The sequence below is a fragment of the Triticum urartu genome, chromosome 1A (genome assembly GCF_056163025.1).
Source record: "Triticum urartu cultivar PI428250 chromosome 1A, HENAU_Tu73, whole genome shotgun sequence".
NCBI lineage: Eukaryota > Viridiplantae > Streptophyta > Magnoliopsida > Poales > Poaceae > Triticum > Triticum urartu.
Genome location: NC_141873.1, coordinates 462,257,135 through 462,279,552, shown reverse-complemented (window position 1 = coordinate 462,279,552; position 22,418 = coordinate 462,257,135). Strand labels below are relative to the sequence as shown.

General features: G+C 42.7%; 1 protein-coding gene across 1 annotated transcript; it reads right to left on the bottom strand.

Moving 5' to 3' along the window:
- Positions 1 to 2,074: 2,074 nt before the first annotated feature.
- Positions 2,075 to 13,042, bottom strand: LOC125518868 (zinc finger CCCH domain-containing protein 19). The gene is made up of 21 exons (XM_048683753.2): positions 12,684 to 13,042; positions 11,971 to 12,050; positions 11,438 to 11,634; positions 8,290 to 9,160; positions 7,845 to 7,978; positions 7,566 to 7,625; positions 6,758 to 6,808; positions 6,477 to 6,547; positions 6,158 to 6,327; positions 5,282 to 5,335; positions 5,037 to 5,093; positions 4,889 to 4,942; positions 4,783 to 4,827; positions 4,649 to 4,702; positions 4,528 to 4,584; positions 4,388 to 4,441; positions 4,258 to 4,320; positions 3,566 to 3,622; positions 3,222 to 3,284; positions 2,998 to 3,060; positions 2,075 to 2,633 (listed from the first exon to the last, which is right to left on the bottom strand). The coding sequence occupies exons 1-21, from the start codon at positions 12,857 to 12,859 to the stop codon at positions 2,308 to 2,310; spliced, it is 2,757 nt and encodes a 918-aa protein (XP_048539710.2). The 5' UTR covers positions 12,860 to 13,042; the 3' UTR covers positions 2,075 to 2,307.
- Between the last annotated feature and the right edge of the window lie 9,376 nt (positions 13,043 to 22,418).

Here is a 22,418-nt window from a genome sequence, read left to right as displayed (position 1 = left end):
CAGTCATTGCCCGGGCCGCTCCATGTCTGATGATTAAATGTTGATGGTAGGCAATCTAACGAACCTTGCCAAAGGAATATGCAGGCTTTTAGCGGAACCCTTGAAGCCCACATGCCTTAGCATATCGCACCCTAGGGCCTTGGTTTAGTTTGGCGTAAAAAGATTTCAATGTGAAGACACCTGGCATCTCCAGGTTCCATTTCCCTAAATCCCATTCTTTGGATAGGAGAAACCTACGAGCTTCCCTTGTAACCCTACCCAAGAAACAAGTTTAGGCCTATGGGAGCTGTGAAAGCACCGAAACTCGGTGGTATTAGATGGTGCTACCCTGGAGATTGCTAGGGTTGTGCGTCGCGTGGAACAGGAGGGACATGCCTGGCGTACTGCAGGACTCATTCGAGGTGATGTAGAGGAGTCTCTATAAAAGTTGAGCAAATGGGGTATGTCCTGAGTAGTTTCTAGTCTCTTGTTCTTGTGTGGAGTGGACTAGATGTGGAGGTGCAACATGTAATTTGTAATTGGACCATCGGTGGAGGGTTTCCTATATCCTTTTCTCTATCTTTAATGAATAATACACATGCTATGCGTGTTCGAGAAAAAAAAAGCGAGATTGAACATACTGTCAATAAACACATTGCTGACAAGGATCTCAGGGCCAGATTATGATTAAAAAGTTAGGATATCTAGTGTAGAGAGGCTTGTCATCGATCCACTTAGAAAGCCAAAATTTAGTGTCTCTCCCATTCCCGACCTCCAAGCGAATGCTCAGGTTGAAAATCCCTTTGTATTTTTGGATCCCTCTCCAAATTTGGGAGCCCTTAGTCTTAGAAGCTAAGAAAGAAACATCTGGGATGTACTTCCCTTTGAGAATTCGAGCCCACATGTTGTCATCATTCAGGGAAGATTTTCAAATCCACTTGGTTACTAGAGTCAAGTTCATCTTCTTGGGGTTAGTGATACCCAGGTTTCTCTGGACTTTAGGTTTGCAAATGTTTGCCCATCAGACCATATATATTTTCATTTAGCCATGTCCGCTTCCCAGAAAAACCTAGCCCTAACTTTGTCAAATTGCACATGAACACCGTCTCCTAGAATAAAGAGGCCCATTGCTGAGATCAGGATAGTAGATAATCACGGGTTGGAAGAGTTAGTCGTATGCCCTAAGACATGAGTTTCCCTTGCCAAGGGTCTACTCTCTTAACAACTTTACTAACCATGGGATCCCAATTTGACGCCACCAACTGTTTATCCGAGCACGAAAGACCAAGGTATGTAATGGGAAATTCCACTTTCTCATAGTTGAGGAGATTAGCAATATGAACAGTAATGCCTCGTCAACACTTAAAGTGAAAAGCCTCGAGATTACAATGCATGGAATGAAAGCCTCCTAGGTCCCAAGGTGTGACATCTTAAAGAGAATGATATATAGACTACTCATATCAATAAGATGCATCTTCTTTTTCGGGAGCCCATCGAAGAAGAACCTCAAAATTAAGTACGTTTGGCTTGTGAGAGAGTGCACCGGAAAAAAATAGTGTTGGTCTGTGTGTCCAGCCGCAACGACCAGAAACCGATGGGTTTGCCAGGGCGTTACACAAGGCCATCCTTGTAGCAGATGCCAGGGAGCCAGTGGTGTTTGTATCCCACGACCCTTGAGCCGATTGTTCGTTGTTTGGTGCGTTGACATGTCTTGCTTGTAACATGTTTGTGTAGTTCCTAATTATCGACATACATGCATCCATTTGTGCAAGTGCTCTCGGTTTTCTTCTCTGTCGGGCTTGTGACGAAAAAGCAATTCGACAACCTATACTGTGAGGGGTCCTGCCTATTGCCACAGTGCTTTCTGACACTTCAAAATCTCTAAAGGTGGAGGCTGCAGGCCACTTGAGAACTCTAGGACATGTATTGCTGGTGTTCATGTCAGTTCCTTAGACGCTATACCATCACTATTTTATCAATGGAACCAGATCATCGCTCTGAAGAAAACAGTATCATCATCACAACATTCAGAACATTTCAAACCAGGTTAGCATTTTTTATATAACAAGAAAAAGGAGAGAGCAGAACGCATAACTGAACATGTTTAGACATAGACTTGCATCAACCTCTGAAACCAACTGATGTCCATCCCACAATTCACAGCAGAGGCCAAAGTTTCGTAGGACCAGGTAATGTAAGTCTGACTGGTCCTCCCACCATAATATTAGGAACAAAGTAGGAGAATCTGGGCAGGAATATATTACAGGAGAAGCCCCCTCTTTCACATTAACTTGCTAGCATGGGAACCCCAAGTAGCTGCCATCCTTCTCAGCGCTTCAGGCGCAGAGCGTCCTTGAGCAAGATGGCAGAGTCGCTAGACTGACCGGCTCTCCAGACCCTGAAGTCATCGTCGAAGTACCCTTGCATGTTCCAACCATCCAACAGCTCTAGAGAGAAGGGGCCTTGCTCGTCACCAAAAGGATCCCTGTAATGCCACATGCCCGACTGCCTTGTCTTGCGTTGCGCCACATGAATATTCCCAGACTCATCGGCATCCATATCAACAACAACCACGTTTGCACCTTGATCATGCGTCGGATCATCTTCGTCGTCATCAATGTTGATTACTTCGGCTGGGATGCGAGCGGCATTGCCTGCATCAATCATGGTTGGTCAGGTAGAACAGAATGCTAAAATTATATAAGAACCAGCAAAATTAGGAATAAAGCTGGAAAATTGTAATCAAACTCGTGGCCTCATGGGTTCACTAAACTGCTTACATATGTGAACGATGGGAGATGTGCGCAAAATTCAAAACCATTCATTTACAAAACTAGGGTCACATGATGTTTTCTTTTCTCACTGTAGGTCACATATGTTTTACCATAGAAATTCACAGGTGACTTTTAAGTTACTTAATAGTAGCTCAATGGGTAAAACACAGCGCCTCTAAAAAACTCACTACATTTTCCCTCATATATAATAGTAACAAATAAAAGGATGGTAATAAGAGAGAACCTTCAGCACCCTGCTTCTGGACATTTGCTCCCAGTTTATCACCAGCAGCATTCTCTTCACTACCTGCATTGTGAAATATGAACAGTGAAAAGTGGGGTATCTGACAAAGGCCGGTGTCTCAACAGAATGAAAATGCAACAGCAGCTCGACACAGGGAAGGTGGAGGACCAATCCTTCCAAGAGCAATGCAATTATTAGTGAAATGACAGGTAGCATGACCTTACCCTGAGTACTCTGGCTTTGGACATTTGTTCTAGGTGTATCGCCAGCAGCATTGGATTTAGTGTCTGCGTCATTAAAACATGAACAATGAGAAACAGGTAGCTCGGAATGGTCAGTATGTCACTAGAATGAAACTGCAACATCAGCTGGAATAAAGGCTTGAAGAAGACTAATCATCTAATCCTCAGAGGAGTACTCCCTCCGTAAACTAATATGAGACTTTTTAGATCACTAAAGTCGTGATCTAAAAGGTCTTATATTAATTTACAGAGGTAGTACAGCATAACTAGTGAAAGGATATTTGCTCAAAAAAAAACTAGCGAAAGGATGGGCAGTAAGCACAGACCTGCAGTGCCCTGATTTTGAACACACGTTTTCGGTGTATCAGTGTCACCTTCAGTACCTGCATAATGTAATATGAACAATGAAACTGGGAAGGTAACTCAAAGAAGAGAGGGGGAGAGAAAGAGGTGACATGGGGATTCTGTAATATTCTTTTCTTCAAACCAAGGTTAAGTAAAGCTGTTGTTTAGACAAGGAATTTTCTGAGCCTCGGCTCAAACTATTTAGGGGTATAATTTAGAACAATTATCAATCCAAATTAAAATGACAACCAATGATTGAGATGATGTCAATAGTAACCAAAGAGCCAACTTACTTAACTGAAGATGCATTATTTATTAGAGGGCATATCATACAGAGTAATGGTTACTTATCGACCGCAAATGTGGATAGCACTTATCGATAGTTGCTAAGTTGTCTAATCTACAGGTGCATAAAATGATTGGAATGAATCTTCTAGTGTTCTTTTAGTGGGCATTCTACAATATTAAACTCTACGGTTCACAGCAGAAGAGAATAGCACTAACGGTCTCATGCAGCATTGAACTCCACTACCATTGATATCAAAATAGGCATAGCATTAGAAGTGTAACGTAAGTATTAACTCAAACTAGTCATCCAACATCAAGTATGTAAAACTGAAATACAACGTTACAAAATCCAGATGAATGCAGATAATCATTATATAAGTAAAACCTTTAGAATTTTCTTCTGGACAACTTTTTAAGGATAGGGAAACGGCTCTGCCGTCGTTGGCACCTACACAAAAATCAGGAGTGTTTTACAACCTCTTTGAAAAAAAATACTGCACATCATGTAAGCAAACCTTCAGATTTTTCTTCAGAGCAACTTTTCAGGTAAGCAGCTTCCTCATTGGCACCTGCACAAAAAGTATCAAGTATGTAAAACAGAAATACAACTTTACAAAATCCAGCTGAATGCAGATAATCATTATACAAGTAAAACCTTTAGAATTTTCTTCCGGGCAACTTTCTAAGGAAACAGCTCTGTCCTCACTGGCACCTACAAAAATCAGGAGTGTTTTACAACCTTTCAGAACAATTTACCACACATCATGTAAGCACACCTTTAGTCTTTTCTTCAGAGAAACTTTTCATGTGAGCAGCTTTCTCATTGGCACCTGCACAAAAAGTCAGAATGGTTACCAGCATTTGGAACAATTTAGTGAACACTATGTGAACAATTTAGTGAACGCCACACCTTCTGAGTAACTTTTCAAGCAAACAGCTCTCTCGTCATTGGCACCTACACAAAAAGAAGTTTTACCAACATTCACAACAATTTAGTGCATAGTATCTAATCAAACCTTCAGATTTGTCTTCCGAGCAACTTCTCAAGCAAACAGCTATCTCATTGGCACCTACACAAAAATCAGTGTGTTTTAGCAACATTGACTACAACTTTTAGAGCCTTTTCCAAAAATAATAATTTAGTGTATGGTATTGTAATCAAACCTCTAGGCTTTTCTTTTGAGCAACGTGTCAAACGAACAGCTTTCTCCCCATTGGCACCTACACAAAAACAGTGATTATCTCCTGTTCGTGAATTGTGACTGAATGGATACTCTATCTAAAAGTAAATCTTTAGGTATTTCTTCCGGGTAACTTTTTCAATAAACAACTCACACTCTTGGCACCTATATAAATATCAGAATCTATCAATCAACCATAAAAGTTGAAAGCAAATTACAGAAGCAAACCTTTAGATTCTTCTGAGTATCTTTCCGAGAAAACAGCTCTGTCCCCACTGGCACCTACACAAAATAAGTATTTACCTGCTATTTTAGAACAACTTGAGAAATTCCTGATAAACCGTTGAAATAAGCAACAAAAAAGGTTAAAAAGGAGCAGCTTCAATTGTGATGAAAAGGATTAGAAATCAAAGATCAGTATGACAATGGTCATACAACCACATGTCGCAAGACGAGTAAAAACACGTGCATAACTGATAGAGACCATATAATCTATTGGAGTGGATAGAGGCCATATAATCTATTGGAGTGGATATTTTTGCTAGTGGTAATTGTCCAAAGTAAACCAGCTGTTATACTTGGCATCCATTTCCAAATAGAAACTAGACGACTAGCTCTAAGATGAACAGTAACCTGGCACGAAAATCAATAAATAAAGAAATTTCCCATTCTTAACAAAGTAAGTTGAGTTAGATTGGGGTTCCTGCATGTAACTAACTGCCCTTATGTAGTGGTCTATAAAATGTAGGATGTTACTGAACACACAGTCACACACATAACAGAATTCACTATTTGTCCAGGACAAAGTGTAGCTGTAAAACAACAGAAACACTAGTAGATACAATATCTAGATTTAGTGTCTTTGTACAGGTAATCTATTGGTGGAAACAGTAGTAGAGATACATGCTGTAATAAGTTAACCTAAATATAACAAATGTAAATAACATAAGGAAGCATATATGAGATATAACTGTGCAAATAGAATGGTGAGTTAATCCACCATTTGTTCCCGCAGATCTCTGCAGAAGCTCAATATGACACTAGATTGATTTTAGTAGCCAACGTGGCAGCCCACACAGGTAATAGAGATAGGAGCATCATCACCTTGTAAAGTAGCTGTATTCATCTGAAAAGACTTCTCTGATGCTGCGACTAATAATTCTGTGTCTTTATTATCTTCCAGATCTGGAATAACTCGAGGGACCTCTTCAAGAAGACGTTGTCTTTCGGATGGCGAGCGCAATAGCTGTCTCTTATCAATGTACTCGAGCTTCGTAAAATTTAGTTAAGGATATAACTGTACAAAGTCCACTTGCATGTCCTAAGATAGGTGTATCGTACTGAAGTATAAAAAGGAAACCAAGAACTTTTTTTATTAAAAAGATCATTAAATGAAAGAAAGATATTTATCTGACAAGGATATTCGCAGCGCCAACCTTTTTCATTGGCCAATTCAATTAAATTGTCCAGTCTCTTAAGTTCTTTATCGATCCACTGGAATGGGGAAAGGGCGATTTCGTTAACATTCTAACAGAAAAAAGAATTAATAGGTAAACTTAAAATAGGAGAGTTCAGACTCTAGAATATGTCACTGAAATACTATTTTGAATATAAAATGAGCTAATATCAAATGATGATGCATAAAAAAATGCAGAATGTACCAGACAAATACATAATGTTGGTATAATTTCCTAACAGACTTACATGAGTGACTATATCTCTGTGTACACTTCTCGCTTTTTCCTCAAGCTCAGCCTGTAAAAACCAGCACGTTCATGGAATCAACAATCAAGTAAAAAAGAGACCCAACAAATATCTGTAACATTTTCCAAAACCAGAAAAGAAGGAAACGCAGGAAAGAAATATGTCAAATAACTGGCATCCAAGACTCCAAGCAAATACTGAATACTTGAGTTGGTCTCACTCTCTGATAAGGATATTACACAAATATATAAAAAACATTGCAAGGTGCAACTGGCTAACTGTCACACCAGATTTTGTTTTGAGTTATTTTGCACATTTAACCCTCTTGTCATTAAATGAAGTTGTTGGCCCTGTTTCCCATAAAAACATAACTTGGAACTCCGATTCAAACATCCCAGGCTGTCTAGCACATCCGCAGATATCACAGTTTCACACCCGAGCACTTCAAGGCTGGCAGGGCTTGTCATCTATTTTCCAATGAAGAATGCACTTGTGACAAAGACAATTCAGATACAACACAAACTGTGTATATCTAAGTATCTATGGACATATGATGAGAAATCCGAAATAATTACATGTGAGGCACTGATACCAATACCACTATTTAACTTTACAAATTGCAATATGCTTCATTAGTTACATATCATGTTGGACAAAGAATATAGCCAAGCATCGACAGTTATCTTTTTCCTATAACTTCTAACTTTCTATGCATGTTGAAACAAAAATAATAGTAGTCTGCATTACATCAAATACTATCAGGACAACTGCATTTTGGGACACTAGAAATTGGAAAAGATTAACTTACAACAGTGAGCCTTTTAGAGTTTTCTTTCTGGACGAACAGGCGAAAATCTTCACATTCGTCCTGTTATTATCAACAACAAAAAACTTGAACAACATGTGCAAAGTTTAAGTGCATACATGAAGAAAATAAAATAATAGCAGAAAGAACCTATAGATCATAAGTTTGTTTTGATTCATATTTAATAGTCATCGGTGCCAATCTTCTATCTCTATGAATTGCTTTAGTAGTGTTGGAACATTAAGAAGTGTAATTCTCACAATAAAAAGCGTTATAAATTACCTCCCCAAAATCTTCCTCTGATAACATGGAAATTTTGACTTCAGACCAGCAGCTGGAAACACACAAAAGCATATCTGTAGACATGTCCTTTACCTTGTCCTTTACCTTGTATTCTTCTGAGGATTTCCTAATGCCTGTTGCATATCTCTCATCAGCAAACAATAACTAAATGCGATGTAGCCAAAAGATACAGAATAGAGTATTTATTCACATGCCCTGTGAAATGGAGTTTTATTCCCATGAGTTAAGCTCCTGGTAATGTATGGATTGTAGAATTCATCATTATTTCTTATTTACTTGCTGGAAGACAGTATATTTGAATAGACCTAAACAACATGCACATGAAACTGATACAGTTCTCTATTAGGGGAAGAACACTAAACCAGGCAAATGGAGCATAGAGTAGTAAAACGGAATATAGGGAACGTAAAAGGTTGAATATTACCAGTTACTTGTCCAATCTGGTAGAATGCTTTAGGCTTGTGGTAACTATAGTCTTTGGGGTCATTCTTTACTCTAACAAAACAACCAATAACTTTATTTTCAAATGCCTCAGGCTGCTTTAGCAGATCCACAACTAAGGATTTCTTCAAATATATCAACTTAATGTTGTCACAAACAAGAGAAGCAAAGCATCTCTTGTTTATTTCAGAAGTCCCTTTCGAAGTAGTGAACCCAGAGCCAGAGGTCATGGTCCGAGTTCTCTTTTTCATACATGAATCACTGTTATCCTCAGAACTGGCAAATGTTTCATCCTCAGATGTGTCATTTGCAGCAATATGCCTCTCGAGCAAGCTATATATCTTGTTGTACTTAATCTTTGATTTTCTAAACAATTTCTTGAGTTTCTCATCACATATGACATGCTTTTTCTTATCTTTCTGCGAAAGATCCTTCTGTCGAATGTACTCCTTGACAACTTCAGCAGCACCAAATTGATCTAGAGATTTGAATGTATCTTTGCCTATTGATTCAAGGAATCCAATCAGCTCTTTTGAACCCCAGCCAACATAGACATTCTTCTTTGATTTTGCATGCTTCAGAAAGGGTTTCACTTTATTTGATGTTCCATTTAAATTAGATGGGCAAATTGGCTCAGCATCACCACCATCACTATTGCCCAAGAAATCATCATCTGAGCTGTCCTGTACTTTAGGAAAATTCTCAGAATCTGACATCTGATCCGGGCCATCATTTAAACTAGCATAAGCTTCTTGAAGGTTATCCAATGTTAAGCCCTCTTTCTTTATAATTATCTCCCAGTATTCCTTAAACAAAAATTCAACAGTTGACCTGTCACTGAAATCAACCCTCTCCTAGAAAACAGAGAATCTACCATCAGAACATATGCATATATAGAGTAAAAAGAAACTCGAAGGGCCAAATGCCATCACCAAAGAGTAACTACTAAGTACCATCAGAAATGTGCACATAAGATAAATTTAATGGCAGCAGCATTCTACATGTCAGATGTTACATTCTGCATTAGAGCAATTGCTACAAGGAAATACAATATGCATTATGCAAGGAAACAATATATAGTTAAATACCACAATATATAGTTAAACAACACTGCACAAACTGATGTTTGCTGCAAGCCAACAAATATATCCAGTATAGAAGGTTATCAAAGATAGCCAAATAACAAAAGAAAGGAAACAGTTAAGCCCGTGTTCAATAAAAAAATAAAAACAGTTAATCCCCAATGGTCAAGATCCCCTAGAGTTATCCCTACTCCACCAAGTGGATATCAGCAGATTTTAACCTGTGATTGTTTTCTATGTATTATCAGCACCATGTTAGCCTTCTCTCTCCATCCAAAATCCATGCTCTTGTTACCTATCAACTGTGCTTGGTCCTCAAAAGAGAACTCCCAAGAACACATCGACAACAAAAAGTGCCCAACACTACATAGTTTTGGATCTTCTTTTTTGGTGGTGTTTAGAATTTCCTTCTATCTTTTCACACAAACATGTGACTGGAGAAGAATGACCGCTGGAAAACTTGAATCATTTGTGTAAAGACCATTGCATTTAAAAACATAGCTGTAGATGCCCAGATTTTTAAAGCACCCACATCATCTACTTCTCGACAACGTCTCCTTGGCTGCTGCAACCACTTTCTACTGAGAATATCACCATGCTGGTGGCGGACGGCCCAGGAACTTGAGGCGGTTCAACTGCTAGTTGCGGCGTGCCCCCCCCCCCCCCAAGTGAGCCCGACGCCCGGTCTGTCACGCTCTGTGCGGGCCGTGGTGGTGGGTTCTCTTCACGGGGCGCCTACGCCCTCTACCACTACGGCGGCGTGGTGCGGCTTCCTTCCTTTGGTCTTCCCGTGCCCCATCGCGAGTTAAGTTCTTCGGGTGGCTGCTCACTCAGTCTCGTGTGCATACGCGGGACGTGCTGCTGCGCAAGACCATCCTCACTGCGGCGGAGGCCGGATGCCCCTGCTGCGAGGCGGAGCTCGAGACGGCCGACCACCTCATCTTCGGGTGCCCGTTCGCGGTGCAGTTTTGGCGTAGGATCGGGCTGCCCCCCGCTGCGGGTTCGGTTTGTGCGCTTCATCGCTTTGACGCGTCCCCGGCCGTCGGCACCAACTCTCCTGCGGGCTTCGTCCTGCTATGCTGCTGGCGGCTTTGGAAGCGTCGCAATGCAATTGTTTTCCAGGATGACACGATGTCCCTTGCTGCTACGCTCAAAGCCTGTCGAGATGATGCAGTGCTTTGGCGTGGCCGGATGAAGACCGACGATCAGTCCCACATCGACGTTTGGTTGTCTGTACTTAGATGAGCCGCGAGGCTTGCGGATCCTGAGAGTTGCACTCTGCTCTCGCCCCCTCTTGTAACGACTGAATTCTCTGGTGGCTTTTGCCCCCTTTACGCAATATATACAGGTGGTGGAAGGGCTTCCCTCCGCCCCCCCCCCCCCCCCCCCCCCCCCGGTGAAAATTCAAAAAAAAAAGGCGGGGCAGAGATTTTAGCTACTCCAGATCTAAATGGTTAGAGAAGTTATGACATGGGAAGAAGGCAGGGACGTGATTCAAGCAAACAAAAAGAGTGGCTTTGGTATCTAAACAAAGTGCCAGGATCAATCTGCTGAAATCCACTTGATGAAATTAGGGCAACTCCAAGGGCAAGCCCGCAAGTGTCAAATTTCAGTCCCCGTATGTGCGCGGACAGCAAAGAGTTGAGCCCCATTTGTCCTCCCCTCCAATTATGTTCCCCAATTTTATCCCCCAATTGTCCAACACATGCATATGATGGGTGGGGATGGAGAGAGGAGAGAGAAAAAGGAAAGAAAGAAAGTGGTCCAACATGGGCCGGAGCTGATGTGGCAGACATGTCCGGACAGCCTCATTTCTCCCGCACATATGGGGCAGGTTTGGGGAAGTCCGGACATATGGGGCAGATTTGGGGAAGCCCGTTGGGCAGGCGTTTTGTGTCCGGACAGAATCAGACTGTCCGCCCAGACATATGGGGGAGGTTTGAGGGGTGCCCTTTGAGATGCTCTTAGGGGCCACTCCAAGGGGATCTGCACCTGGCTGGACGGTGGATTGAAATTCTATCAAGGATTGAAGGATATGTACTTAGTTACCCCATCAGAGTCGGTTTGAATATTATTCTCAATCATGATTCCCAGCCTTAGACAGTTAGCGCATAATCCCTTTGTTTGCCTTCTTCCGACTTGGACAAAGTCTGCTTCTCTCAGGCAACCATAACAAACCGATTTAACTGGACAGCAGAGGCACCGATAGTATGAATGCCCTTTGCAGATACAGCATGTGTGCCAACCTGCCACATTTAGCAACCAGTAGGGTCAGTAATAAATAAAAATAATAACATTTGGTGGAATTAAAGACAACTTGGACAGCTGAAACTACTGTTAACAAAAAATCAGGAGCCATGTTTTGTTAGATCCATTAGGAATTCTAAGGTATCGTGTTTTAGCATACTGCTGCGCCATGTCATAGTGTCTGAAGGAACTAGCTAAACAGAGCAATAAAGGTAAGTAAAATTATTTCAGGTTTCACAGAGCAACTTTATTCACCCACATAACCACAAGAGTTCCACAGCAGTGGCAGTTGTAGCAATGGTAAATAAAGTACATGTAGTGATGTAGATACTCACCGCAGATGAAGTCCTCATCTGAATTGAGGAAATCCTCATCCTTTTCCACGCACTTGGGATGGTAAGCCTTGTTGCAGTTCCTGGAAGATACTGATAGGTATTAATATATGCTGTGAAAATGTCTGGGACTCTGGAACAATGCAATGGACTAAAACAATGTTTCCACCCATTTAGCATATACTAAAACCATAGTTAAAAGAGGCACACTTGATTGCGCTTAATGTGCGCATAACTGCGCTTAAGGCTTTGGTCAGAAAAGCGCAAGGGAGTGCCAAAATGCACAATTATTTACAGACTCATGCTAAGAAAAAAATAGACAGCGACGGGCCAAAGGTGATCAGGATTCTGTCCAGGACCAGGTAAACAGGCTGCTGCTTCAGCAGCGCAGTTTGTTGTATCTGTTATCCTATAGGCAGAGAAGGGGCTGGGCCTCATCCCACCACGACTTGCCATTGCACATGTTTTACTGGACATGTCGTCGTACAATGCAGTTGGCTAGGAGAACGCGGATGAACCAACCAACCCAGCAACCAACAGCGTGCCTCACACAAATTCAATCCACACAGCACGAACCCCATCAATTCTGACCCGACGGAACTCCACCTACGAGCCGGTTCTTAGATCATCGACCGGCATTCCGCTTTCTCCTCAGGCTGCGGGGACAGGGCAGGAACGGACAAGAAGACGAGGCCCGGGGCGAGAGCGGCGCGAACCTGTAGTCGCAGAGGCGGAGGTGGCCGCCGTCCTTGCAGACGAAGCAGAAGTCGCCCTCCTCCCCGTCGGGCTCGGGCTCGGTCTCGGTCTCGCCCTCGCTCACCGGCCGCGGCACGCTCCCGCCCGCGCCGCTGCGGGGCCTCGCGGCGGGTTTCTTGGCCTTCCTTTTCCCCATCCCGCGCGCCGACTCCGGGACGGGACGGAGGCGGTCGAAGCCGGCGGGGGGATTAAGGGACCGGGGGCGATCAAGGTGTGGGTGGAGGGAGAATCAAGAAAATATTTGTGGGCGGAGGGGATCTTGGCGATGAGGGCGGCGGAGTGGTGAGTGGAGAGTGGAGACAGAGTGGAGACAGGGGAGGGGGGTTTTAAGCGGGGGGAGGGGCGAGGTTTTCGAGGGGGCAGGGGTCGTGTTGACTGTGACTGCAGTGCGGGTGGGTACACCAGATATGTCTGCTTCCCTTCCCCTCGAAAGGGAAAAGGAGGGGAGATGGTGCGCCCGTAGGCTCCTCTCGACCGTCCGATCTAGCCGGGACGATCTGCGCCGTTGTTTCTTCGCTAGTGTAAGCGGATCGGGTCGGATTGGATAACGCTTCGGCTCATTCTTATTTGTCGGGTTTGAAGCGAATCGGATAATGACCGGATGCCGATTCGGATGCGGGCTATGCCGGACTATGAATTCGGAATGGAAACGGATAAAATATATCAGCCGAATGCACGCGAAGGGACATACTTTTATTTCTATTGGGCAAACAACATGAACAAGAAATTTATCTAGGAAACCATGTTAAGCAGACCGCTCATCTCCATTGGTCATACCATCGGCGACAACGTTGTCCATCTTGTTGGACCACTGGACCATCGAAGAAATGCAACCGGCGACACACAGATGTATGGTGATGCGATGACCACGACTTTGTATGTCGATGATAGTGCTCGCACGAGGACTATGTTATATTTACATGTAATGATTGCAGTTTTTGGTTTAATTAGACATTTTATTGAATAATTCGAATTGATAACCTGGGATAATCTGTAAGAAAAAGTAGCCCGCCAGGTATTAACAATACTATATCTATGGCTGACCAAAATTTGTACATATGTCCATATTTGACGACTTCGTGTCCTTGCATACCATCTTCTAAGAATGAATGTGGATTCGAAGCAAAAATTATATGTATCATATATATTACTCACGCGTGCCATATCTCTCCACCCATAGTATTCTCCTAATCTCGTATGTGCTTCGGCTTTTGGGATCCTTTCACTTTCAAAAGTGGGCCATAGAGTATAACGGCTGAAATTGGAGTTAGGGATGGCAATGGGTAGGGACCGTAGGGTATGGGTGGGTACAACCCCCTTCTGCCCAAATCTATACCCATAAAAACTTTCTATACCCACCCATTTCAATATTCACCGGCACAAATTGATACCCATGCGGCCATGCCCATACCCAACGAGTATCCTATACCAAATGGCTATCCAATTGGTACAATATATAGTGTTTACATTTTGAAAAGGTACAAAAAAGTCTGAAATTCAAGTGATGATGGATTATTAGTCTAGAACCAACACGTCCTCCTCCAGTGGGTGGCCTGTTGCGGGCGACAAGGGAGTACAATAAGCAGTTGATGGAAGCCCGACACAGTGGGAGATAGTGATGAGAACTGGAGATCACCGATCCGAGAGTTGGATAAGAGTTCCTTGGTGATCAGACGATATTTCATCATTTCGAGGAGTCACATAGGACGTAAGAGGAGTGGTGAGTTCGTGGTTGTAGTCTTATTAGCTATGGCTAGTTTAGGGAATAAGCCATTGAGGGTTGGGCCATAGGACTTGGATGTTGACCCCTGATACGTCTCCAACGTATTTACTTTTCCAAATATTTTTGCTTTTGTTTTGGCCTTTAATTTGCATGATTTGAGTGAAACTAATCCAGACTAACGATGTTTCCATCAGAACTGCCTTGGTGTTGTTTTTGTGTAGAAATAAAACATTCTCGAAATTGGATGACACTTTATGAAGATTTATTTTGGAATGAATGTAAAATACTAGAGCTAATAAGTGCCGGAGGGGGCCACCCTGCGCTCACAAGCCTAGGGGCGCGCCTACCCCCCACCCCCAATGCACTGGGCATGCTTATGAGTCCCCTGAACCTGTTCCTGACCTAATTCCAGCGCTATATAATCTGTCTTCTTGAGGGAAAAAATCAGAAAGAAAGTTTCATTGCGTTTTACAATACGGAGCCGTCTCCATCTTGATACGCCTCCAATGTATCTATGATTTATGAAGTATTCATGTCATGTTTACAATAATTTTATATGGTTTTGGTATGATTTGAATGGAACTAACCCGAACTGGCGCTATTTTTAGCAGAACTACCATGGTGTTGTTTTTTATGTAGAAATAAAAGTTCTCAGAATGGGCTGAAAAATTATGGTGATTTTTTATGGACCAGAAGAGACCCCCGAAGCTTCGTGGAGGGACCAGAAGAGCTACGAGGATGCGACAAGCCTAGTAGGCGCGCCCTGGGGGTAGGGAGGGCCTACTGAGCTTGTCGCTTCCTCATGGGCACCCTTGACGTGAAACCGACGCCAAAAATTCGTATAAATCTAGAAAACCCTAGAACTTCCGCTCCGCCGCCGCAAGCCTTTGTACTGAAGCGATCTTATCTGTAGCCCTGTCTCGGCACCCTGCCGGAGGGGGAAATCATCACCAGATGCCATCTTCATCATCCCGACGGTCTCCATGATGAGGAGGGACTAGTTCACCCTCGGGGCTGAGGGTATGTACCAGTAGCTATGTGTTTGATCTCTCTCTCGTGTTCTTGATTTGCATGATCTTGATGTACCGCGAGCTTTGTTAATATAGTTGGATCATACGGTGTTTCTCCTCTCTATCTTGTTGTGATGAATTGAGTTTTTACCTTTGAGGTTTTACTATTATTGCATTAAATACTTCTTGGATTTGAGAACACTTGATGTATGTCTTGCATGTGGATACCCGTGATGACAATGGGGTGTTCTATTGATTCACTTGATATATGTTTTGTCAATCAACTTGCGGATTCCCGTGGTGACATTAGAGTAATCTAGGCATAGAGCTTGATGCACGTTTTCGTCGTACTTTCTTCGGTAAAAATTTTGGGGCACTCTTTGAAGTTCTTTGTGTTGGGTTGAATATTATGAATCTGAAGTTGTTTGATGCATATTGTATAATTGACTCACGGATACTTGTGGTGACATTGAAGTATCTAGGTGACATTAGAGTTGATTGATGTGTATCATATGGTGTTATTTTAGTGCGAACTCTAGGGTTCACTACAAAAAAAGACACAGCCGTGACATTTTGGGTCGAACAGAATTTGTTTCTGTCATGCTTATGACACTTCTATGACGATAATTGTGACAAAACCTGGTATCATCATAGATGTGGTGGGCTCCTACTTCTATGATAAAAAATCATGACAGAAAAATGGGCTTTTCGTCCTGGGCGGGCCGGAGACGCAACTGCATGACATTCCTTGGGCCGTCCATGACAGAAAAAACCATGGTAGAAGCGAGGGCGAGGAAAATATCGGGGGAGTTCCCAGTTACGGTGGGTGGTTGGGGGCCGAGCGATGCACGTTTCTCTTGTACACGTACGTACGCGCGTGGGTGCGAGGCGTTGGGCTCTAACTGAACCCGAGTGAGGCGTTCGCCTACTGAACCCGAGCGATTGCACTACAGGCCACGCGTTACTGAATCCGAGCGATCGATCGATGGCTGTTAACTGAATGCGATCGAGCGATTCCTTCTCTACTGCTGCTAACTGAAGCCGATCGATGCTGCCTCTGGACGAACAGTGAGCATTGTTGGGGGTTTTGGATGAACAGTTCCCGGTGGGGGGTTGGATGAACAGGACCCCGTGGTAGTAGAGCTCGTTGCCGCTGGATGAACAGGACCCCGATCGAGCCGGTTGGGGGTGGATGAATAGGACCCCGTGAAGGGCTGGATGAACAGTAGCCGTGGAGGGGTGGTTGAACAGGACCCCGTGGAGAGGGCTGGTTGAACAATAGCCGGTGGAGGAGCGGTGGAGGCTGAATGAACAGGAGCCCGTAGATGAACAGTCACAGGTGGAGGATGGTGGAGGTCGACGCGGTGTTAGGGAACATAGTAATTTTAAAATTTTCCTACGCACACGCAAGATCATGGTGATGCATAGCAACGAGAGGGGAGAGTGTTGTCCACGTACCCTCGTAGACCGAAAGCGGAAGCGTTAGCACAACACGGTTGATGTAGTCGTACGTCTTCACGATCCGACCGATCCAAGTACCGAACGCACGGCACCTCCGAGTTCAGCACACGTTCAGCTCGATGACGTCCCGTGAACTCCGATCCAGCAGAGCTTCACGGGAGAGTTACGTCAGCACGATGACGTGGTGATGGTGATGATGTTGCTACCGACGCAGGGCTTCGCCTAAGCACCGCTACGATATGACCGAGATGGAATATGGTGAAGGGGGACCGCACACGGCTGGGAGAGATCAACTGATCAACTTGTGTGTCTAGAGGTGCCCCCCTGCCCCTGTATATAAAGGAGCAAGGGGGGAGGCCGGCCGGCCCTCTATGGGCGCGCCAGGAGGAGGAGTCCTCCTAGTAGGAGTAGGACTCCCCTTTCCTACTCCTACTAGGAGGAGGAAAGGAAGGAGGAGAAGGAGAAGGAGGAAAGGGGGGCCGCCCCCCTAGTCCAATTCGGTTTGGGCTAGGGGGGCCGCGCGCCCTGCCTCCTCTCTTCCACCACTTGGCCCATGAGGCCCATTACTTCTTCCTCGTATTCCCGTAACTCCCCGGTACCTCCGAAAATACCCGAATCACTCGGAACCTTTCCGATGTCCGAATATAGTCGTCCAATATATCGATCTTTACGTCTCGACCATTTCGAGACTCCTCGTCATGTCCCCGATCTCATCTGAGACTCCAAACTACCTTCGGTACATCAAATCACATAAACTCATAATACAATCGTCACCGAAACTTTAAGCGTGCGGACCCTACGGGTTCGAGAACTATGTAGACATGACTGAGACATGTCTCCAGTCAATAACCAATAGCGAAATCTGGATGCTCATATTGGCTCCCACATATTCTATGAAGATCTTTATCGGTCAGACCGCATAACAACATACGTTGTTCTCTTTGTCATCGGTATGTTACTTACCCGAGATTCGATCGTCAGTATCTCAATACCTAGTTCAATCTCGTTACCGGCAAGTCTCTTTACTCGTTCCGTAATCATCCCACAACTAACTCATTAGTTGCAGTGCTTGCAAGGCTTAAGTGATGTGCATTACCGAGAGGGCCCAGAGATACCTCTCTGACAATCGGAGTGGCAAATCCTAATCTCGAAATACGCCAACCCAACAAGTACTTTCGGAGACACCTGTAGAGCACCTTTATAATCACCCAGTTACGTTGTGACGTTTGGTAGCACACAAAGTGTTCCTCTGGTAAATGGGAGTTGCATAATCTCATAGTCATAGGAACATGTATAAGTCATGAAGAAAGCAATAGCAACAAACTAAACGATCAAGTGCTATGCTAACGGAATGGGTCAAGTCAATCACATCATTCTCCTAATGATGTGATCTCGTTAATCAAATGACAACTCATGTCTATGGTTAGGAAACATAACCATCTTTGATCAACGAGCTAGTCAAGTAGAGGCATACCAGTGACACTCCATTTGTCTATGTATTCACACATGTATTATGTTTCCGGTTAATACAATTCTAGCATGAATAATAAACATTTATCATGATATAAGGAAATAAATAATAACTTTATTATTGCCTCTAGGGCATATTTCCTTCAGTCTCCCACTTGCACTAGAGTCAATAATCTAGTTCACATCGCCATGTGATTTAATACCAATAGTTCACATCACCATGTGATTAACACCCATAGTTCACATCGACATGTGACCAACACGCAAAGGGTTTACTAGAGTCAATAATTTAGTTCACATTGCTATGTGATTAACACCCAAAGAGTATTGAGGTGTGATCATGTTTTGCTTGTGAGAGAAGTTTAGTCAACGGGTCTGCCACATTCAGATCCGTAAGTATTTTGCAAATTTCTATGTCAACAATGCTCTGCACAGAGCTACTCTAGCTAATTGCTCTCACTTTCAATATGTATCTAGATTGAGATTTAGAGTCATCTAGATCAGTGTCAAAATTTGCATCGACGTAACCTTTTACGACGAACCTTTTGTCACTTCCATAATCGAGAAACATATCCTTATTCCACTAAGGATAATTTTGACCAATGTCCAGTGATCTACTCCTAGATCACTATTGTACTCCTTTGCCAAACTCAGGACAGGGTATACAATAGGTCTGGTACACATCATGGCATACTTTATAGAACCTATGGCTGAGGCATAGGGAATGACTTTCATTCTCTCTCTATCTTCTGCCGTGGTCGGGTTTTGAGTCTTACTCAACTTCACACCTTGTAACACAGGCAAGAACTCCTTCTTTGACTGTTCCATTTTGAACTACTTCAAAATCTTGTCAAGGTATGTACTCATTGAAAAACTTATCAAGCGTCTTGATCTATCTCTATAGATCTTGATGCTCAATATGTAAGCAGCTTCATCGAGGTCTTTCTTTGAAAAAACTCCTTTCAAACATTCCTTTATGCTTTGCAGAATAATTCTACATCATCTCAGATCAACAATATGTCATACATATACTTATCAGAAATGCTGTAGTGCTCCCACTCACTTTCTTGTAAATACAGGCTTCACAGCAAGTCTGTATAAAACTATATGCTTTGATCAACTTATCAAAGCGTATATTCCAACTCTGAGATGCTTGCACCAGTCCATAGATGGATCGCTGGAGCTTGCATATTTTGTTAGTACCTTTAGGATCGACAAAACCTTCTGGTTGCATCATATACAACTCTTCTTTAATAAATCCTATTAAGGAATGTAGTTTTGTTTATCCATTTGCCAGATTTCATAAAATGCAGCAATAGCTAACATGATTCGGACAGACTTAAGCATAGATACGAGTGAGAAATTCTCACCGTGGTCAACACCTTGAACTTGTCGAAAACCTTTTTGCGACAATTCTAGCTTTGTAGATAGTAACACTACTATCAGCGTCCGTCTTCCTCTTGAAGATCCATTTAATCTCAATGGCTCGCCGATCTTTGGGCAAGTCAATCAAAGTCCATACTTTGTTCTTATACATGGATCTCATCTCAGATTTCATGGCCTCAAGCCATTTCGCGGAATCTGGGCTCATCATCACTTCCTCATAGTTCGTAGGTTCGTCATGGTCAAGTAACATGACCTCCAGAACGGGATTACCGTACCACTCTGGTGCGGATCTCACTCTGGTTTACCTACGAGGTTCAGTAGTAACTTGATCTGAAGTTACATGATCATCATCATTAGCTTCCTCACTAATTGGTGTAGTAGTCACAGGAAAAGATTTCTGTGATGAACTACTTTCCAATAAGGGAGCAGGTACAGTTACCTCATCAAGTTCTACTTTTCTCCCACTCACTTCTTTCGAGAGAAACTCCTTCTCTAGAAAGGATCCATTCTCAGAAATGAATAACTTGCCTTCGGATCTGTGATAGAAGGTGTACCCAACATTTTCTTTTGGGTATCCTATGAAGACGCACTTCTCCGATTTGGGTTTGAGCTTATCAGGTTGAAACTTTTTCACATAAGCATTGCAACCTCAAACTTTAAGAAACGACATCTTAGGTTTCTTGCCAAACCATAGTTCATATGGTGTCATCTCAACGGATTTAGATGGTGCCCTATTTGACGTGAATGTAGCTGTCTCTAATGCATAACCTCAAAACTATAGTGGTTAATCGGTAAGAAACATCATAGATTGCACTATATCCAATAATAGTACGGTTATGACATTCGGACACACCATTATGCTGTGGTGTTCCAGGTGGCACAATTTTGTGAAACTATTCCACATTGTTTTAATTGAAGACCAAACTCGTAACTCAAATATTTGTCTCTGCGATCAGATCGTAGAAAATTTATTTTCTTGTCACGATGATTTTCCACTTCACTCTGAAGTTTTTGAACTTTTCAAATGTTTCAGACTTATTTTTCATCAAGTAGATATACCCATATCTGCTCAAATCATCTGTGAAGGTCAGAGAATAATGATACCCGCCGCGAGCCTCAACATTCATCGGACTGCATACATCAGTATGTATTATTTCCAATAAGTCAGTTGCTTGCTCCATTGTTCCGGAGAACGGAGTCTTAGTCATGTTGCCCATGAGGCACGGTTCGCAAGCATCAACTGATTCATAATCAAGTGATTCCAAAAGCCCATCAGCATGGATTTTCTTCATGCGCTTTACACCAATATGACCTAAACGGCAGTGCCACAAATAAGTTGCACTATCATTATTAACTTTGCATCTTTTGACTTCAATATTATGAGAATGTGTATCACCACAATCGAGATCCAACAAACCATTTTCATTGGGTGTATGACCATAGAAGGTTTTATTCATGTAAACAGAACAACAATTTATTCTCTTACTTAAATGAATAACCGTATTGCAATAAACATGATCAAATCATATTCATGCTCAACGCAAACACCAAATGACACTTATTTAGGTTCAACACTAATCCCGAAAGTATAGGGAGTGTGCGATGATGATCATATCAATCTTGGAACCACTTCCAACACACATCGTCACTTCACCCTTAACTAGTCTCTGTTCATTCTGTAACTCCCGTTTCGAGTTACTACTCTTAGCAACTGAACCAGTATCAAATATCGAGGGGTTGCTATGAACACTAGTAAAATACACATCAATAATCTGTATATCAAATATACCTTTGTTCACTTTGCCATCCTTCTTATCCGCCAAATACTTGGGGCAGTTCCGCTTCCAGTGACCAGTCCCTTTGCAGTAGAAGCACTTAGTCTCAGGCTTAGGACCAGACTTGGGCTTCTTCACTTGAGCAGAAACTTGCTTGCCTTTCTTCTTGAAGTTCCCTTTCTTTCCCTTTGCCCTTTTCTTAAAACTAGTGGTCTTGTTAATCATCAACACTTGATGCTCTTTCTTGATTTCTACCTTCATCGATTTCATCATCATGAAAAGCTCGGGAATCATTTTCATCATCCCTTGCATACTATAGTTCATCACGAAGTTCTACTAACTTGGTGATGGTGACTAGAGAATTCTGTCAATCACTATTTTATCTGGAAGATTAACTCCCACTTGATTCAAGCGATTGTAGTACCCAGACAATCTGAACACATGCTCACTGCTTGAGCTATTCTCCTCCATCTTTTAGCTATAGAACTTGTTGGAGACTTCATATCTCTCAACTCGGGTATTTGCTTGAAATATTAACTTCAACTCCTGGAACATTCATATGATCCATGACGTTCAAAACGTATTTGAAGTCCCGATTCTAAGCTGTTAAGCATGGTGCACTAAACTATCAAGTAGTCATCATATTGAGCTAGCCAAATGTTCATGACGTCTGCATCTGCTCCTGCAATAGGTCTGTCACCTAGCGGTGCATTAAGGACATAATTCTTCTGTGCAGCAATGAGGATAAACCTCAGATCACGGATCCAATTCGCATCATTGCTACTAACATCTTTCAACTTAGTTTTCTCTAGGAACATATCAAAAATAAAACAGGGGAGCTAAAGGCGAGCTATTGATCTACAACATAGA

Bases quoted from the DNA above. Each gene is read 5' to 3' on its own strand.
- LOC125518868 (XM_048683753.2), bottom strand. From the start codon at position 12,859: ATGGGGAAAAGGAAGGCCAAGAAACCCGCCGCGAGGCCCCGCAGCGGC. The intron at 6,548-6,757 runs GTAAGTCTGTTA...TCCCCATTCCAG, and splicing joins ACAGAGATATAGTCACTCAT to TGGATCGATAAAGAACTTAA. The intron at 4,943-5,036 runs GTTTGATTACAA...ATTTTTGTGTAG, and splicing joins CTCAAAAGAAAAGCCTAGAG to GTGCCAATGAGATAGCTGTT.